A 19,410-nucleotide genomic window follows, 5' to 3' on the forward strand; every position below is an offset into this window, starting at 1 on the left:
GAGGCTGTGGGAAGCATGTTGTTCAAAGGGATGTTGTTAATCTCATTGTTTTAAATAACAGATTCATTTTGGGGGTGGAATATTAACATACATATCAATATACCAAGAGAAAGAACAGTAGAATCAAGGTTTACAATGGGAATGTACAATCAGTGATGATTACGAAAAAAATGCCCATCAAGGACACTTCTGTTTTCTTTTACACAAAACAAAGTAATATACTAATAAGAGTATAATAGTCAGTTATAACAGTAACTCTTATTTAATTCCTGAGTGACAAAGGCAATATCACTGACAGATCAAAATGGAGTATGTGATTTCCGTTTCATGCTGTTCCTTTTTGCTTTGGGACTTCACATTATTATTAAAAAGAACCTCCAAAGCTTTATGATGTTGAATGGTTTGGAGTGAACATTAGAACAGTTAAAGTCGTTAAGAAAGGGGGACCAAAGTGATGTCAATTTCCATGTTCTGAAAATAGGTTTTATCTTCTCTAGTACATGCCACACTTGTTGTAACCAGTGTATGACAGGGTGGTAGCACTGATTCCTGTACCCTCACGATTTTTTTCCCAGCTAGCCAACTGGATAGAAGGTTGTTTTTTTGTTTTTCTCACCTTGTACCTCAGTATAATCTGTCCAAAGTATTATTTCTTCCAGCTGAAATTTCATGCCTGATTTACTTCATTGTAGGATAAGTCTGTAACATGTTCTATGCTACCTTCTTGCTCACAGTAAACTGTTACTTTACAGAAATTTACTCTTTAAAAAAAAATCAAGTTTCTGATGGAGTTCTCTTTAACATCTAGGAATGTTATTGGAAAATAAAATACTTCGATGAAATCCTGGCCCTAGTGTAGTCAATGGCAAGACTTCCATTCACATCAGCAGCTCAGGGTTTTACCAGTTTTGTTTTTCTTCTCCCCTGCAGATATTTATATCGGTTTCTTCAACATGGAAGAAAATTACTATGTATTAGGGCATCAGCAAAACTAACTGTAAATAAAGTGCTGTCAGTTGCACAAAGCAAACTGAAAAAAATAGAAACCTCAGATTGTGAAGGCTCTAATAATTATTGACTGTGGACAAGTGCGTTTGAAGACAGGTTTTTACAAGCTTCTCAAGACAAGAAGAAGGAAAGACTCAAGGCTGGCTAGAGGAGTGTGATTGGCTTAATTTTCCTCAGAGTAGGTCTCAGCTTTTGAACATTTGGGAAATGCTGCATTAAAGTCCTGGCAAAGATTCCCTCTTAAAAGGAGACATTAGCAATCAAAGTCAGACAGGGTCCCAATCACACGTACATTGTCTTTGCAAACAAAAGGGGAAGAGATCTAGTGTTTTAAGTCTCCCTGTGTGGCCATATGCAAATGAGGGAATTTTGGGGAAAATATCCAACCAGTTCAGCTAAACCAGTGTTAGCACTGATGGGAGCCCTAATGTAGACAAGGCTCCAGTGGTTTCTGATGTCTTCAACACTGCATTGAACTTACTGCAGAGAAGGGCTACTTAATAATTAATTAATTAATTAATTAAAAAATGCTGAAATCCACCAGAGACTTGTCTACACTTGAGCTCCTGCTACTTCAACTGGACTAGAGAGCAAATCTGTTCCCAAAATTATATAGGGTAGGCAAAAGCAATGTGCCCAGCACTTCATGTAATGTGAATGGGTGTGTTGGGAATCCGGCACCATGCATCATGAAAAACCCTCTCATAACCTTCTTTCAATCATTAAAAATGGCTAAAGAAATATTCCCATTTAACTCCCCTTTGTGCTGATGATGTCATTGCCTAGTGAATAGAATTGACCTCTGATGCCTGGTGAACACACAGTTTTTGTACTGTTATAATTGTCATGTAGGAGGGTGATTTTTACTGATACAGTTAAAACAATCCAATCCGTAGTGTGGATTTAGTTATACCTGTCTAGAAGTGCCTTATGCCGGTTTATTCTTATTCCCTTTCCCATGTGGGAACAGCTGTACTGATATAAAGCAACTTTGTGCACCTTTTCTATGCACAGTAAGGTACTATACTACTTTAGCTATACCACTATTCAACTTCTTATGTAGACAGGCCCTCCTAGCCTGTTTGCTTTGCCCCAGCAAAATAATTATTTTATAAGAGAAAAATAAATCAGAGATTCTTTACAGCACATTTTTAATGTAAAACAAAGGGAAAACATTCCATAAGGCTGCTAGGCCTATAAACACTGGTATTTTTTACTTTGTATTTTAAAACTTAGATGCCAGCAGACAGTAAATGTGCACTGGATATATAAGATTGAGCCAGAAAACTACTCATCCTCTCTAAATAAATGCAAATTTCATCTCTAAAGGTTCTGTTTTATCTGGGCAGTTACAAAAATTTAACAGTGCCTGCTCACTTCAGTAACCAGGGTTTGTGTGAGACATTTGTTGAAGCATTGGACTAAATGTGAAGACAAAGTAATACTAGACAGACTTAGCGCTTTGTCATAAGGAGATCTCCAAACAAACTGCACGGCTGCCCTTTGTTACGCTGAGATTTTTTATTCTTTGCCAGTTCTGCTTCATGGGAATCAGCTTGACTGTCTCTAAATTATGTAATAAAAGAGTTAAACTTTTGCATGCAGGACAAGCTTTATTTAACAAGAATTCTTGAAAATATAATGCTATCAGATGTTTTCTTTAAAAAAAAAATTGTTTCCTCCCCATCTTGTGGGTGGTTACCCCTGTACATTGGGCTGTAACTGGAATGCCAAAGGGACTTGGAGACAATAGAAATGGGAGGAATTAAACTGAGATTCAGCCTGGAAAATGCAAGCTAATGGTTTTGGTAAATAATACAAAATACTCATACCTAGTGTGGCAGAGCTCTGACCTTGCTCCCGTGGGTCCTGCACTTCTAGGCGGTTTATGCTAGCCTCAATGACTCACTGTGACCCTCCACGTAGCCCTTCTCTCTCTAGGGCCAGGGTTACAGTCTACGGAGCCCTTTTCATCATAGGTCTGCAAGGAGGTTGGTGAGAGAACTCCCACAGTCTCTGTTCAGCCTCCTGTCCTGACAGAGGCCTGACTTCCCCTTCCAGGAGATGTTCCTGTAGTGGTGGGTTGGGGGGAACCTGGGCCCACCCTCTACTCCGGGTTCCGGCCCAGGGACCCTACTGGTAGCAGCTGTTGGCAGCCAACCTTTCACTGCCAGAATTGTTACATTTCCCTGGGCCACTTCCCCACAGCTCTCCTGCTTCTCCTTTCTTCACCATTACCTTAGGGCTCCTTTAACGATGGTCTGAGGGTGTCTTCAGTAACCAGCCCTTCAGCCACACTTCCTCACCTCTGGCTGTTCCCTATCTGACTGGAGTGAGCCCTTTTTATAGTATCAGCAGGGCCTTAATTAGAGTCAGGTGGTCACATTAACTGGCCTCACCTGACTCTTTGCAGGTTAATTAGAGTCAGGTGTTCTCATCAGCCTGGAGCAGCCCCTGCTCTGGTCAGTCAGGGAACAGAAAACTGTTAATCCAGTGGCCATTATATCTGCCTTCTGCCATTCTGCTGTACCCAACTGGCCTGGGTCTATCACACTAGCAACTAGAAACCTGGGGTGTATTGTAAGGGTGACAGTGGATAGGACATTACATATAAGTGTGTTGTTATATGGCTGCAATAAAAGCGTTTCAGTTTTGGAGACATACGCAAAGAGTTCATGTCACAGAAGTAAATAGTTCATTTTATTATGGGCAGAGCAAGTAGCACCACCTATTATTAAGGTTGCCTGATACGTCCCAGTATAAGTCCTTATTTTCAATTGCTTATAACTTGGCTAGGATGACATTTTCCATGCTTGGTGTCCATCTCAGGCTGAATATTTTTTTTTTTTTTTGAAAATTACAGCCAAAGTGCTTCAGCCATTTCCGAGATCAAGGCTAAAGGAAAATACTTAGTTTTGCCCATGTTGAAATATTCTACCAGCCTTCCCTGCTCTAGCCCTTCCATGATAAACATAGTATGTGATCAGTCAATTAAAGATGGTTCCGTGATGCATACACACCATAGCGCCATTGGTTCTGGCATTTCCTAGCGTTTGAATCCTTGACTTGGCAACCTTCATGCGTGTATGTCTAATATACATATACAAAACTACATTACATGAATATTAAGGTAGCAAAGTCCAGCACTCAGAAGTTAGGAAATGTCAGAAGTAAGGTGCATCCATGGCATCTGCACAGAATTACAGCCATCTGGAATCAGATAGTGATTGTACGATTTTCTGTGTCAATGAGGCCAACTTTGCCCATCTAATTATTCTCTTCTCCCATGCCTATCTCCACACTTCCTTCCGTGCTACCCTCTCCTGAGTCCACAATGCTATAGCCTGCTTCAGATCCTCTCTCAAGATCCACCTTTGTTGTGATTCGTGTGAGAAGTCAGTCAACTAATGATGAGTGGTGGGCCTGATCACACTGAATCACAGAATATTAGGGTTGGAAGGGACCTCAGAAGGTCATCTAGTCCAACCCCCTGCTCAAAGCAGGATCAATCCCCAGACACATTTTTACCCCAGTTCCCTAAATGGCCCCCTCAAGGATTGAACTCTCAACCCTGGGTTTAGCAGGCCAGTGCTCAAACCACTGAGGTGTTATTCTCCTATCACTTCAGTGGGCTTTGTGCCAGGTCCTAGAGCAGGGATACAACCCCCCCATCACCTGCCAAAACAACAACAAAAACCAAAATACCCCAATTCCATTACTTTGGAACCACCCCGGTGCACATTGTCAGCCTGAGTAATTGTAACATAGCCTATAACCCTCATCCTCTCGCCTGTTCTCTGTCACACTCCTAAGCTGACTCTGTGCTCTTTGGGACAAGCATTGTCTCTTGTGTGCTACCACAGTGCTAATAACAATATGACTAGATCCCAGAATGCAGTGAAGTTCCTGTACTAATTTTTTTCTGTTCGCTGTAGTAACACAGAGTGTAAGATGAAGGTTCAGCGTTTCTTATCTTAACCTCTTTATGTGCTTTGCTGCTGCTTCTCTCTGTTGGTAAAACTTGATTTTCGTATTCCCCATGTTTGGCTCTGTACAATCGCCCTGCTACTTAGCAGGGCCGCTGGGGGGGGGGCAAGTAGGGCGATTTGCCCCGGGTCCTGCAGGAGCCCCCACGAGACTTTTTTGGGGCCCCTGGTGTGGGTCCTTCACTCGCTCTGGGGATCCTGGAAAACTCTCGTGGGGCCCAGGCATCCGGAGCTGCTTCTGCTCCTGGGCTTCAGCGGCAATTTGACGGTGGGGGGGTCCTTCTGCCCCGGGACCCACTGCCGAAGACCCCAGGCCCCCAAATCCTCTGAGCGGCCCTGGTACTTAGCCACACTTACCGCTTGTTTTTGGCTCCACTGTTTTTTTACTATTGCAGCTATTATGCCTGTTTTGTTTTCTGTTCCCCTGCCTCCAAAAAGTTGGCAGGTGTCTTGAAGTTTTTTAAAACGGGTTCGTCTTGGACGCAACAGTAAGGTTTGAGGGATTGGTTGGAACAAATGGATGTGGGAAATTTCTTTCCTTGGCCAATCTGATTTGACTTTGATTGTTACAACAGTACTGCATCCAGTTGTTAGATAGTTGTAAATGTTACATTTTTATGGGTCTTTTTCTGGTCCATTTCTTTCATATGTCTAATTCAGTGGAGTGGAAATAACAGGTGCTGAGGTTAGAGTAGTAGAAATGACATGTTTAATCACATAGCTCTCACTGAACACCTGTACTGTTTACACTGTATGTTTGTTTTTAATAACACATCTACTTGTGTCTCTCAGGTTTTGCAGTGGGGAAAGCAAGTGACAGGATGACAGCTTTAAGAAAAGTATGTAATTTTAAAAGTAAATGTAAATATTTCATACCTATTATAGTTATCAAATATATAAATGTTTGTAAGTACACCTCTACCCCGATATAACGCTGTCCTTGGGAGCCAAAAAATCTTACCACGTTATAGATGAAACCACATTATATCGAGCTTACATTGATCCACTGGAGCGCTGCTTCACCGTATTATATCCAAATTCATGTTATATTGGGCCGCATAATATCGGGGTAGAGGTGTATCAGTGTTTAGTACACACTGTTAATAGGGTTTTGCCTGGATACAAAATAAATCGTTTGTTCATTTTAGTAATACAACAGCTCTTGTACTGTACACTCTGGCTCACTTATTCATGGCCCTTCCAAATTGGATACTACTGATACACACTTTATCTCTTGCAATTGACATGTTGTATTTTGAAGAAATACATGAGCAGGGATGGCTCTGGTAACTTTATATACCTTGTTTCCAGTTACTTTCCTTTCAGAGTTCCAGTATCTTTGAAAGAAGGAAAAATCTTTATTAAAAATCTAATTTTTAATTTTTTGTGCAACTGCTTTTTTGTATGTGTTTTTATTTTGTTTAGGGGTTTTTGTTGTTCATTTTTTTTTAGGACAAATACCCTTGTCTGTGGAGTTCCAGGTTACAATTTAAGACTTCTAATGCTCAGGCACCCCAGTCAGCATAGGTTTTCTGTTTTTCTCTGAAGCATAGTGGCTTTCTCAAGTCTTCCCTAGGTTTTAAAATGACATGTTGTTTCCAGGAATCCTGCTCATGTGTTGTAACGCCCAGCTCAGTTGTCATCAAACGGTAATGGTAAAATAACCAAACTTTGATACCACTATTACTAAGTGAAGATAAATCTATGTAGGGCTGCATCCACTTAGTTGAAAACATTTTATCTGATTAGAATTGTTGAAATTCAGTATGGCAATGAGGTGGACGAAAAGTGGCTATCATTTTCCTGAGTGTAGTTTTGTTTGGATGAACAGCTGTAGATTTGAGGTACTCCAGTCAAAGTAACTTTAACAATTATTGTAAGAAGAAATATTGTGCTTGTTTGTTTTCTAGGCAAAGAACAGAGCAATTCACTATTTACACTATGTAGAGCGATATCAAAACCACACAAGTAAGTATGAAGGTGGTTTTTTAGACTCCTCCTTTAAAAGTTTCAAACTGGTGTTTAAAAACACCAACCAGCAGCCAGCTGTTACAAAAGGAAACATAATGACTAAACTTTTTCTTGCCTGAATGTATTACATTGTAATTCCGCTTGTGTTGTTTCATTCCTTCAGTGTGCGCTCTTAAATCTCAGACCCAGACTGTTCTGGCTAGACATATTGATCCCGTCAGATAGTTCCGTGCCAATTGCTGTGCAGAAATAGTCACCTTTATCTGGGATGAATATCCAGTTTACCCTTTATTTTCATTCAGTCTCAAATCAACAATTACAGGAAGATCAACAAAGAGAAGTCGTGGCTTGATCTCATAATATGGTTGCTCTTCCCCATGCACTAAAGTAGTTTTTTTTTCCCCCCCAAGTTTAAAATTTGAATCCTGAATACCTAAGAGATGCCAAGACTTTCAGACTCTTTAAAACTCTTACAGCGTTTACAGCTCGTTTAGATCTGTGCGCGCACAGTTTTACCTCTGCTGAGCTGGCACCTTGTATAAGCCGCCTACTTCCTAGAGCTGACTTGCTGGCCCCGTGCCCTTCTCATACCACTTCACTTTTCCTAAGCACCCCAGCAAGTCACAGTCTCTTCCTGCAGGCCTCTCGAAAATGTTGGCAGCTGAGGCATTAGGGCAGGAGGAGTTCAGGTCTTTGGTACCTCCAAAGTAACTCAGGTTTTCAGGAGATGAGCTCCACAGCAGGCAGAGTGTCCTCTTATATGTGTGTCACATGCTAGCACAGTGGGCCTGATCCTGATTGGGGCTCTGGGCATTACTATGAAGAAAAATAATCTTCCTGCACACCTCCTGCCACCTTAGGGAGAGACTGCGTCCAGCAGAGCTCCTGAGTGTGCAGAAAGGAGTCCTGGTGCTGTCCAGGCAAACCGTTGCAGATTACAGCATTGAACTATGGCCATCGCTTTGCAATAAGCAGGTTTCAGAGTCTTCCAGTGTGAATCAATGTGTGATGCTTCCTCACGTTCTGTTTTCTCTTTAAAAGACCCAAGGAATTCTAGACAGAAAACAACATTAAGAGAACGTAAATGTTGCGTAGGTGAACATTCAAATAAAAATACAAAGCCAAAGCTCAGGTTGCCCACAAAACAGGCTTCACTGTTGTTGGTTCTCAAATAATTCAATTTAATGACATATAAAATGTTTTCTAACCTTAAATATGTATGTAGTATCTTCTAGTACTGTGTACTGCTCTCTTTATACCAAACAGTCAGTGAAAAACATTACTATACAGCTCTGTAGAACACCTCATTGTTACACAATGCATTATACATAATGCTACGATTTTGTCACATAGGTCGCAGAAGTCACAGAATCCGTGACTTCCATCCCCGGGGCTGGGAGCTACAGGGTCCTGATGCCTCCCACAGCAGCAGGGAGCTGCACGGTACCCCCGCTACCTGAGGCGGTAGGTCCCCCAGCTCCCAGCCACCATGGGCAGTGGGGGTACCCCACAGCTCCTAGCCTCTGCGAGGGATGGGGATCCCTGTAGCTCCCTGCCAGCTGCCCTTCTGCAGACTTCACTAAGGGTCTTGCTGTATCATGGAAAAGGATCAGCAATGGCGTCGCACCCAGAGTTTTAGGACACAGGAGCTACTTACTAGTCTGGCACCCGACATCAGTGTTAGTTCCTTAAACCTAGTTGTGCATCATCCTGTCACAGATGGAGATGAGTAGCAGGGTTTTGGAGGGTGTATTAGATGGTCTAGTTAATAAGAATGGGAAGAGTGTCGGGTACAAAAGCATCCAGCTGAAACTCCTTTCCCCCTCTCATCCTGCCACTCTTTTTATGGTTTTCCAGTCACGTTTACTTGTAAGAAATATTTTTCTCCAAAATATGTTGTGTGAAAGGCCCTTGGGAGCAAGAGTAAGGACTATACATCAAGCACTGCAGAATGTCCAAAGGAAGCAACACGAAAATATGGAATACTCTCTTTCTTTCAGTTGTAATAATCTCGGGTGTTGTTTGTGTCCAGTATCATTAAAAAAACATTTCAGACCGAAGTGATTTTGTTAAGTTAACCATGTCCCTTTAAGTCAATAAAATAAAGCTCTGGGGGTCCCCATGGAGCTTATTCCAGGCCAGTGATAATTCCACAGATGTTGTCTGGAGCCATGTTACCTGCTGGCAGTTCTAGCACCCTGCAGAGCAGCACAGGGCTCTTCCGTTGAACCATCTTAGCCCAAGCACTAGAACCTTCCCTGGAGATGCTGAGTCGCTCTGGGAACGTTGACACTGCGTTTTAAGACCATGATGGCGAGTCTTGGAGTCCGTGTCTGCCGACTCAGGCATGCAGGACGGCGCTAAAAACAGCAGTGTAGACAGTGAAGCTCAGGCTCTGAAACCCACCCTTCATCACTGGGCTTCAGCACTGAGCTGGCTGTTCTCACAACTGTGTTCAGTGCCACAGCATGAGCCCAGCGAACCCGAGTCTGTCAACCCAGGCTCTGATCCTCGCTGCCACAGATTTTAAAATGCAGTGCAGATGTATCCCCTGAGGTTAGGTCCTACGTGTCCAGCTAGCTCCAGCCAAGCACTAAGGGGATTTGGATTGTGTCTCAGGAATAAAGCAACGTAAGGACTTGGGACAGTGGATAACTTGCAGGGACATCCTAGAAACAGGCAAGCTTGGAGAGAAATCTTAGGCTGAGGGTTTTTGTTTTTGTTTTTGTTTTGTTGGGTGGGGTGGGGTGGGAGGTGGTTTGTTTGTTACCACTGAACCTAAATCCCAGGAAGGAGGTAAGTTTGCGCCATATATAAACACTGTGCAAAGCAGGATGGGATCATAACCTGCTTCTTAACTCTCTGTATTTTGCAAGTGACTGTTGATTCTGTCTGTGTAATATTGCAGTAATATTTGCTGTTGTAAAAAGGTCGTTTTGTTTTAGAATTTTATCTAGATATGCCCATCTGCTAAAATTCCTTAGAGAGAGTAAGCTATAAATTCCTTATCAGCGTTCTGGACTCTGTATATGTTGATATTCTGTAATTTAGTTGAACTGAATAATTGTTAGAGATATATACTGTAACAATATTATTTTTATTTTCAGTTTACCATGATATTTCAACAACTTTTAAAAGAACAACCATCCGGATGAAAAAGCAAAACAAAGGTAATTAAAAACTGGCTTGGCGCTTCTAAGCATTATTTACCAGCTCATTCATATTCCTTTGACAAAGGAAAAACATACATACTGAAGTTAATTGTTCTTTGATACAATGCCGTCATAAAAATACAGCCATTATATTTTAACTGCTGTTGGTTGCCAATTACGTACATTAAAACTACCAGCCGTTGCCATATCACTATCGTATATTTAAATCCTTGGTCTCCTCTCCTCCTGGTCCAATTTCTCTCCCACCATCCCTGCCTCTTCCTCCTCTCGGCACCCAATTTGTCTCCCCCAGCTACTTCAATTTTCTCTCCCTCCACCTTCCTCAGGATCTCCTCCATGCTACCTGGGTGTGGGAGCTGCTCTGATGCTGGCTGGAGTTCAGGACCATTTTCCACCAGGAAATGATTAGCGACAAAGACAATTAGAGCCAGTGTAGGTGATATGCTCTCCTTGCCTTACCCACTTGGTTTGTGCTCTGGTAATATCTCACCACAGTTGTTTGCTCCCCTGTCTCCTGCCTTAGGGGGTGCTCTCCTGAGCCACCTCCGGAAGTGTTCTTTGAGATTTGGATGTGCCTCGTGCATGAGAGATTGGAGTCTTTTGAATAGGAGTGTCCATCCGGGCCACGCGTGCACCTTGCTCCTTGTGTTTCCATGCAAGGACATAAAGGATGGGATGGCTGCGACCCTTCCTCAGGTCCCTCTTACTGCCCGTGACTGTGAGAAAGAACCTGGTGAGTGTGCAACCTGATACTCTCTTTTGAGCTTCAAAACTTGTTCCTTTTTGTCACTAATTTGGTCAAGAAGCTTTGTCTTCACCCCTCTTCTTCTGCACATTGGATGTTTCCAAAACAAAGAAGCAGAAACTCTCCAGTACCCCCGTACAACAGGTTTGGGGCCTCGTGCTGGCTGCCCCATCTCATGGCTGTCTCAGCCATCGGGATTCCTGCCCATCTTGAGATGAACTCATCACCCTCACTGGCAGGCACAGCCAGTGCTTCTCCTGCCTGGGAAGGACCATATACCTGTCCTTGTCCTCAGGGACCCTGTCATAAACAGATAGCTAAGGGTTAATGTCTCTTTCACCTGAAGCACCTGACCAGAGGACCAATCAGGAAACCGGATTTTTTCAACTTTGGGTGGAGGGAATTGAGTGTCTAAGGTCTTTGTTTTCTGGCTGCCTGCTTTCTCTGAGCTTTGGAGAAGTAGTTCTACTTTCTAGTCTTCTGTTTCTAAGTGTAAGGACAAAGAGATCAGATAGTAAGTTCTATGGTTTCTTTTCTTTGGTATTTGCATGAATATAAGTGCTGGAGTGCTTTGATTTGTATTCTTTTTGAATAAGGCTGTTTATTCAATATTCTTTTAAGCAATTGACCCTGTGTTGTATCATCTAATACAGAGAGAACATTTGTACTTATTTTTCTTTCTTTTTATATAAAGCTTTCTTTTAAGACCTGTTGGAGTTTTTCTTTACTTCAGGGAAATTGAGTCTGTACTCACCAGGGAATTGGTGGGAGGAAGAAATCAAGGGGAGATTTGTGTGTTGGATCGCTAGCCTGATTTGCATTCCCTCTGGGGGAATAGGAAAGTACTTTTTGTTTTCAGGATTGGGAACAGAGAGGGGGAGTCTCTCTGTGTAGTTTCACAGAGCTTGTGTCTGTGTATCTCTCCAGGAGCACCTGGAGGGGGGAAGGGAAAAAGGATTATTTCCCTTTGTTGTGAGACTCAAGGGATTTGGGTCTTGGGGTCCCCAGGAAAGGTTTTTCAGGGGGACCAGAGTGCCCCAAAACACTCTAATTTTTTGGGTGGTGGCAGCAGGTACCAGGTCCAAGCTGGTAACTAAGCTTGGAGGTTTTCATGCTAACCCCCATATTTTGGACGCTAAGGTCCAAATCTGGGACTAAGGTTATTACATGAGTGGCAGCTGGTGGGAGACAGAATCCAGAAGCCAGTAGAAATATTATATTTTTCTTTTCTCTGCTAAGGGCTTTTTAGCAGAGAGAAGCAGTTGGTTTTAAAAGGGAACCAGAGAGAATTTTTTTTTCTGCTCTCTCTCGCAGTTTGTGGCTTGCATGTTAAGGGTCTTTTGTCATGCAATAGCCCTCCCATTAGGAGTCAAGTACCAGCACTTATAGGCATGCAAATAAAGTGGTTTTTCTGGTTTCCCTTCATTGAACATTAGCTAGAGAGAGAAAAGGAAAATTAGCTAAAGGCACTGTTGCTAGGCAGACTTCAGGAGGCAACAGAGAACCTGCAGTGCAGAAGATAAACACCGGAGGGCACTCCAACACAAGAAAACAGGAATCATGACTTCTAAGGCAAAAATTGACGCCGAAGAGCAAATCAAAGAAGCTGAACACAGGCGACAACTGGAAATAAAACAAAAAGAGATGGAGATGAAAGAAAGAGAAGAACAGATCAAAGAGGCAGCCTTCCAAAGAGAACAGGCAGCCCAAGAGGCAGCACACACAAGAAAACTAGAAGAAGAAGAGGTGGCCCACCGCCGAGAAATGGAAAAGCACCAAAAAGAAATGGAAAAGCACCAAAAAGAAATGGAAAAACAACAAAAAGAAATGGAAAAACAACAAAAAGAGAATGAAGAGAAGGAAAAACAGAGAAAACATGAACTGGAGTTGGCAAAAGCTGTGCTGCATGTGCCAGCCAACCCTAACAACCCGGCGCCCATTATTGCTCCACAGCACAGGAAATTTCCCACCTACAAGGCAGGTGATGACACCGAGGCCTTCTTGGAAAATTTTGAAAGAGCCTGTCTTGGGTACAGCATTCCCGAAGACCAGTACATGGTAGAATTGAGGTCACAGCTCAGTGGACCTTTAGCAGAGGTGGCAGCTAAAATGCCTAAGCACCAAATGAATGACTATAAACTTTTTCAAACCAAGGCCAGATACAGGATGGGGATAACCCCAGATCATGCCCGTCGGCGTTTCAGAAACCAAAAGTGGAAACCAGAGGAGTCATTTCCCAAACACGCCTACTACATTGCAAAAAACTATGAGGCCTGGCTAACAGGAAACAACATTCAAACCTTGGAAGAACTGAACCTCCTCATACAAATGGAGCAGTTCTTGGATGGTGTTCCTGAAGACATCACGCGGTACATACAAGATGGAAACCCCAAGAATATCGCTGAGGCGGGGGAGATTGGAGCCAAATGGATGGAACTGGCAGAAAGCAAGAAAGCTACTGTCAAGGGGAACGATTACCCCAGGGGGCACACAGACCATAAACCCTACAACCGAGGACAGCCAAAGACCCCACATACCACCCAAGTAAAGCCACAGATACCCTACCCTTCAACCTCACCAGTCTCCAGTAACTCACCTCGGCCCAGTGACCCATCAGATGGAAGATGCTTTAAGTGTAATGAACTGGGACATATCAAGGCCAAGTGTCCCAAGAACACCATGCGAGTGCAATTCATTACACCACCATCACACCAAAGATCCCCAGGCCCGGATGCCTCTCAAATACCCTTGGAGCGAAGGGAAAATTTGAGAGTGGGCGGAAAGAAGGTTACTGCGTGGAGAGACACGGGGGCACAAGTGTCAGCTATCCACCAATCCTTCGTTGACCCCAAATTCATCAACCCAAAGGCCAAAGTTACAATTTACCCCTTCATGTCACAAGCTGTAGACTTGCCTACAGCTCAACTGCCTGTCCAGTACAAAGGCTGGTCAGGAATGTGGACTTTTGCAGTCTATGACAATTATCCTATCCCCATGCTACTGGGGGAAGACTTGGCCAACCAGGTGAGGCGGGCCAAGAGAGTGGGAATGGTTACACGTAGCCAAACCAGGCAAGCTTCCAGACCCATTCCTGTTCCTGAACCGTCCACAGAGGCCCCGTCTGTGTTACCAGAGACCCAGACAGAGGTAGTGGACCCGGATTCCATGCCTACCACTGAAACAGCCACAGCATCTCCAGTCCCAGGCCCGGAACTGGAACAGCAACCAGCACCAGCAAGTGCAACTACATCTTCAAACTCAACGCCAGAGGGCGCCAGCGAGCCAAAACTGGCAGAAGCACAAGACAGCCATACCCAAAAGGCTCAGCCAGAGCCTGAAATACCCTCAGGTGCACCAGCGGAGAGCGGTACACCAGCAACGGAAACAACCCCATCACCTACATCGCTTCCAGAGGGACCAAGCCCAAGTCCACAGTCTGAGGAAGAACTGGTGACCCCAGCCTCAAGGGAACAGTTCCAGGCTGAGCAGGAAGCGGATGACAGCCTTCAGAAAGCTTGGGCAGCGGCACGGAGCACCCCACCGCCTCTCAGCTCTTCTAATCGATCCCGGTTTGTTATAGACCAAGGACTTTTGTACAAGGAAATTCTTTCTGGTGGACACCGGGAAGAATGGCAGCCGCAAAAACAGTTGGTGGTTCCAACTAAGTACCGGGGGAAGCTCTTAAGCTTAGCCCATGATCATCCCAGTGGCCATGCTGGGGTGAACAGAACCAAGGACCGGTTGGGGAAGTCCTTCCACTGGGAGGGGATGGGCAAGGACGTTGCCAAGTATGTCCTGTCTTGTGAGGTATGCCAAAGAGTGGGAAAGCCTCAAGACCAGGTCAAGGCCCCTCTCCAGCCACTCCCCATAATTGAGGTCCCATTTCAGCGAGTAGCTGTGGATATTCTGGGCCCTTTCCCAAAAAAGACGCCCAGAGGAAAGCAGTACGTACTGACTTTAGTGGACTTTGCTACCCGATGGCCAGAAGCAGTCGCTCTAGGCAACACCAGGGCTAACACTGTGTGCCTGGCCCTAACAGACATCTTTGCCAGGGTAGGTTGGCCCTCTGACATCCTTACAGATTCAGGGTCTAATTTCCTGGCAGGGACCATGGAAAAACTGTGGGAAACTCATGGGGTGAATCACTTGGTTGCCACCCCGTACCACCATCAAACCAATGGCCTGGTGGAAAGGTTCAATGGAACTTTGGGGGCCATGATACGAAAATTCATCAACGAATTCTCCAATAATTGGGACCTAGTGTTGCAGCAGTTGCTGTTTGCCTACAGGGCTGTACCACATCCCAGTTTAGGGTTTTCACCATTTGAACTTGTGTATGGTCACGAGGTTAAGGGGCCATTACAGTTGGTGAAGCAGCAATGGGAGGGGTTTACGCCTTCTCCAGGAACTAACATTCTGGACTTTGTAAGCAACCTACAAAGCACCCTCCGACACTCTTTAGCCCTTGCTAAAGAGAACCTAAAGGATGCTCAAGAAGAACAAAAGGCCTGGTATGACAGACATGCCAGAGATCGGTCCTTCAAGGTAGGAGACCAGGTTATGGTCTTGAAGGCGCAACAGGCCCATAAGATGGAAGCATCATGGGAAGGGCCCTTCACGGTCCAAGAGCGCCTGGGAGCTGTAAACTACCTCATAGCATTTCCCAATTCCTCACTAAAGCCTAAAGTGTACCATGTTAATTCTCTCAAGCCTTTCTATTCCAGAGACTTACAGGTTTGTCAGTTTACAGTCCAGGGAGATGATGCTGAGTGGCCTGACGGTGTCTACTACGACGGGAAAAAAGACGGTGGCGTGGAAGAGGTCAACCTCTCAACCACCCTGGAACGTCTGCAGCGGCAACAAATCAAGGAGCTGTGCACTAGCTTCGCCCCACTGTTCTCAGCCACCCCAGGACGGACTGAACGGGCATACCACTCCATTGATACAGGTAATGCTCACCCAATCAGAACCCCACCCTACCGAGTGTCTCCTCATGCCCAAGCCGCTATAGAACGGGAGATCCAGAACATGCTACAGATGGGTATAATCCGCTCATCTACCAGTGCATGGGCATCTCCAGTGGTTCTGGTACCCAAACCAGATGGGGAAATACGCTTTTGCGTGGACTACCATAAGCTAAATGCTGTAACTCGTCCGGACAACTATCCAATGCCACGTACCGATGAGCTATTGGAAAAGTTGGGACGTGCCCATTTCATCTCTACAATAGACTTAACCAAGGGGTACTGGCAAGTACCACTAGATGAACCTGCCAAGGAGAGGTCAGCATTCGTCACCCATGCGGGTGTGTATGAATTCAATGTCCTTCCTTTCGGCCTTCGAAATGCACCCGCCACCTTCCAGAGGCTGGTAGATGGTCTACTAGCTGGACTGGGAGAATTTGCAGTTGCCTACCTCGATGATGTGGCCATTTTTTCAGACTCCTGGCCCGAACACCTACTACACCTGGAAAAGGTCTTTGAGCGCATCAGGCAGGCCGGACTAACTGTTAAGGCCAAAAAGTGTCAAATAGGCCAAAACAGAGTGACTTACCTGGGGCACCAGGTGGGTCGAGGAACCATAAACCCCCTACAGGCCAAGGTGGATGCTATCCAAAAGTGGCCTGTCCCAAGGTCAAAGAAGCAGGTCCAATCCTTCTTAGGCTTGGCCGGATACTACAGGCGATTTGTACCACACTACAGCCAAATCGCTGCCCCACTGACCGACCTGACCAAAAAGACCCAGCCAAATGCAGTTAAGTGGACTGATGAGTGTCAAAAGGCCTTTACCCAACTTAAGGCAACGTTCATGTCTGACCCTGTGCTCAGGGCCCCGGACTTTGACAAGCCATTCCTAGTAACAACAGATGCATCTGAGCGTGGTATAGGAGCAGTGCTCATGCAGGAAGCAACAGATCACAACTTCCATCCTGTCGTGTTTCTCAGCAAGAAACTGTCTGAGAGGGAAAGTCACTGGTCAGTCAGTGAAAAGGAATGCTATGCCATTGTGTACGCCCTGGAAAAGCTACGCCCATATGTTTGGGGACGGCGGTTCCAACTACAAACTGACCATGCTGCACTAAAGTGGCTTCATACTGCCAAGGGGAACAACAAGAAACTTCTTCGTTGGAGTTTAGCTCTCCAAGATTTTGATTTTGAAATTCAACACATCACAGGAGCTTCTAACAAAGTAGCTGATGCACTCTCCCGTGAAAGTTTCCCAGAATTCAGTAGTTAAAAAGTGTTCTTAAAATGTAGAAGTCTGTTAGTTATATACTTAGGAGTATATGTAAAGGTGTATGTGTTGTATTAATCTGTTTATTTTCAAGTTCTAGAAGGAAATCGCCGCCAGTGAGCTTCCCCACTGTCTGCAATTTGGGGGGCGTGTCATAAACAGATAGCTAAGGGTTAATGTCTCTTTCACCTGAAGCACCTGACCAGAGGACCAATCAGGAAACCGGATTTTTTCAACTTTGGGTGGAGGGAATTGAGTGTCTAAGGTCTTTGTTTTCTGGCTGCCTGCTTTCTCTGAGCTTTGGAGAAGTAGTTCTACTTTCTAGTCTTCTGTTTCTAAGTGTAAGGACAGAGAGATCAGATAGTAAGTTCTATGGTTTCTTTTCTTTGGTATTTGCATGAATATAAGTGCTGGAGTGCTTTGATTTGTATTCTTTTTGAATAAGGCTGTTTATTCAATATTCTTTTAAGCAATTGACCCTGTGTTGTATCATCTAATACAGAGAGAACATTTGTACTTATTTTTCTTTCTTTTTATATAAAGCTTTCTTTTAAGACCTGTTGGAGTTTTTCTTTACTTCAGGGAAATTGAGTCTGTACTCACCAGGGAATTGGTGGGAGGAAGAAATCAAGGGGAGATTTGTGTGTTGGATCGCTAGCCTGATTTTGCATTCCCTCTGGGGGAATAGGAAAGTACTTTTTGTTTTCAGGATTGGGAACAGAGAGGGGGAGTCTCTCTGTGTAGTTTCACAGAGCTTGTGTCTGTGTATCTCTCCAGGAGCACCTGGAGGGGGGAAGGGAAAAAGGATTATTTCCCTTTGTTGTGAGACTCAAGGGATTTGGGTCTTGGGGTCCCCAGGAAAGGTTTTTCAGGGGGACCAGAGTGCCCCAAAACACTCTAATTTTTTGGGTGGTGGCAGCAGGTACCAGGTCCAAGCTGGTAACTAAGCTTGGAGGTTTTCATGCTAACCCCCATATTTTGGACGCTAAGGTCCAAATCTGGGACTAAGGTTATTACAGACCCACACATCCAGGGACACTCAGCTCAAGTTACACCTGCTATAACAATCCATGTGAGTCACTTTGGATCCAGAGGAAATAGCAAGCACAAAAGTAGAGCTTAGAATGAGCATCCACCTGCATTCCCTGGAACATACACCCTATCCTGGGATCAGGGAGGAAAAAGCAGCAAAAGGGTCATCAACAAAGCCCCAACTGTAGGTACATCACCTATGCCCATGATGGAAAGACTGATGCCGAGAGGCCAAGCCAGACAGCGTAAAGACCATGCAGAATCATCTAATAAGAAGGGTACAAAACACTGCTTCTCCGAAGAACAAAACATCTGAGACGCTCCATCAACACTAGAATGGTTCCAAAAAAAGAGGGCCAAATCCAGCCCAGTGCCAAGGAGCTGTCTGTGGAGGAATCGGTCTCTGGAGGGGACATCCTCTGCACCAGAGTGGGGCGAGCACTGAGTCTGTGTCACTTTCTGACACTAGAATTTGCAGTGACATGCTCCTCTTCACCCTGCCACCCTACTCCTCCTCACCAGCATCAAGTGGGAGTCCCTCTCCCCTACCGCTAAAGGGTGACCCCCAAGGAGAGTACTGCAGGGCTCTAAACAAGGGCCCTTCAGTAGATAAGGTGAGATTTGCACTGGGCCAGCCACAGCCTCAACCAGGCCAGTACCCCACAGTATGCTTCTTTGGCCATATTGGTCTTACTAGGGACCATTGGTGCAGGTGTCCTGGAGCAGATTGCCTTTTGCACATCCCGGACAAGGAGGAGACCCTGTTCTCCAGGGGCATCGTTAGCAAGGCCACCCACACAGGAGCCAGCCATTGCTCCACAGAAGCAGAAGACAGCCGCAACCCCAATCTCCTCCTGAGGACCCAGCCACATTGCCGGACAAGGCAGTGGCACCAGCCCCTACGCTGAGCACCGATGAACTCAAGGCATTCCAAAATCTCCTGTCCCGTATTTCAGAGATCCTTGACTCTCAATGAGTGGAAAAGAGATATCAAGTGTCGTAAAGGACTTTGAACATTTCTAGGCCCACTCAAACCCAGGATCCCCAGTGGTATCATCAGTGCAAGAGAAATCAAAGTCTGCAAACGGCATGGCTAAGGGTAAAGACCTCTTTGGGAACAAAGCATTCTCCCCTGCCTCTCTGCCGCGCCGGGTTGCAAACTACCAGGCCTTGTTTGCAAAACAACTTCCTCAGTTGGGTAAGGGTCTCTCCCTTCCTGTCTCTGATCCCACAGGAGAACAGAGAGAAACTAAAAAATACC

At 44.9% G+C, this 19,410-nt stretch overlaps 1 protein-coding gene across 3 annotated transcripts in view; it reads left to right on the plus strand.

The window, feature by feature from the left end:
- MRPS5 (mitochondrial ribosomal protein S5) overlaps positions 1-19,410 on the plus strand; it is a 128,966-nt gene that overhangs the window by 70,030 nt on the left and 39,526 nt on the right. For all 3 annotated transcript variants that reach the window (XM_050951470.1, XM_050951468.1, XM_050951469.1), the window contains 3 exons: positions 5,787-5,833; positions 6,905-6,962; positions 10,073-10,135. In XM_050951470.1, coding sequence (XP_050807427.1) covers positions 5,787-5,833; positions 6,905-6,962; positions 10,073-10,135 — 168 coding nt within the window. The remainder of the gene's footprint in view (positions 1-5,786; positions 5,834-6,904; positions 6,963-10,072; positions 10,136-19,410) is intronic.

Source organism: Gopherus flavomarginatus, chromosome 4 (assembly GCF_025201925.1).
Source record: "Gopherus flavomarginatus isolate rGopFla2 chromosome 4, rGopFla2.mat.asm, whole genome shotgun sequence".
Classification (NCBI taxonomy): Eukaryota; Metazoa; Chordata; order Testudines; family Testudinidae; genus Gopherus; species Gopherus flavomarginatus.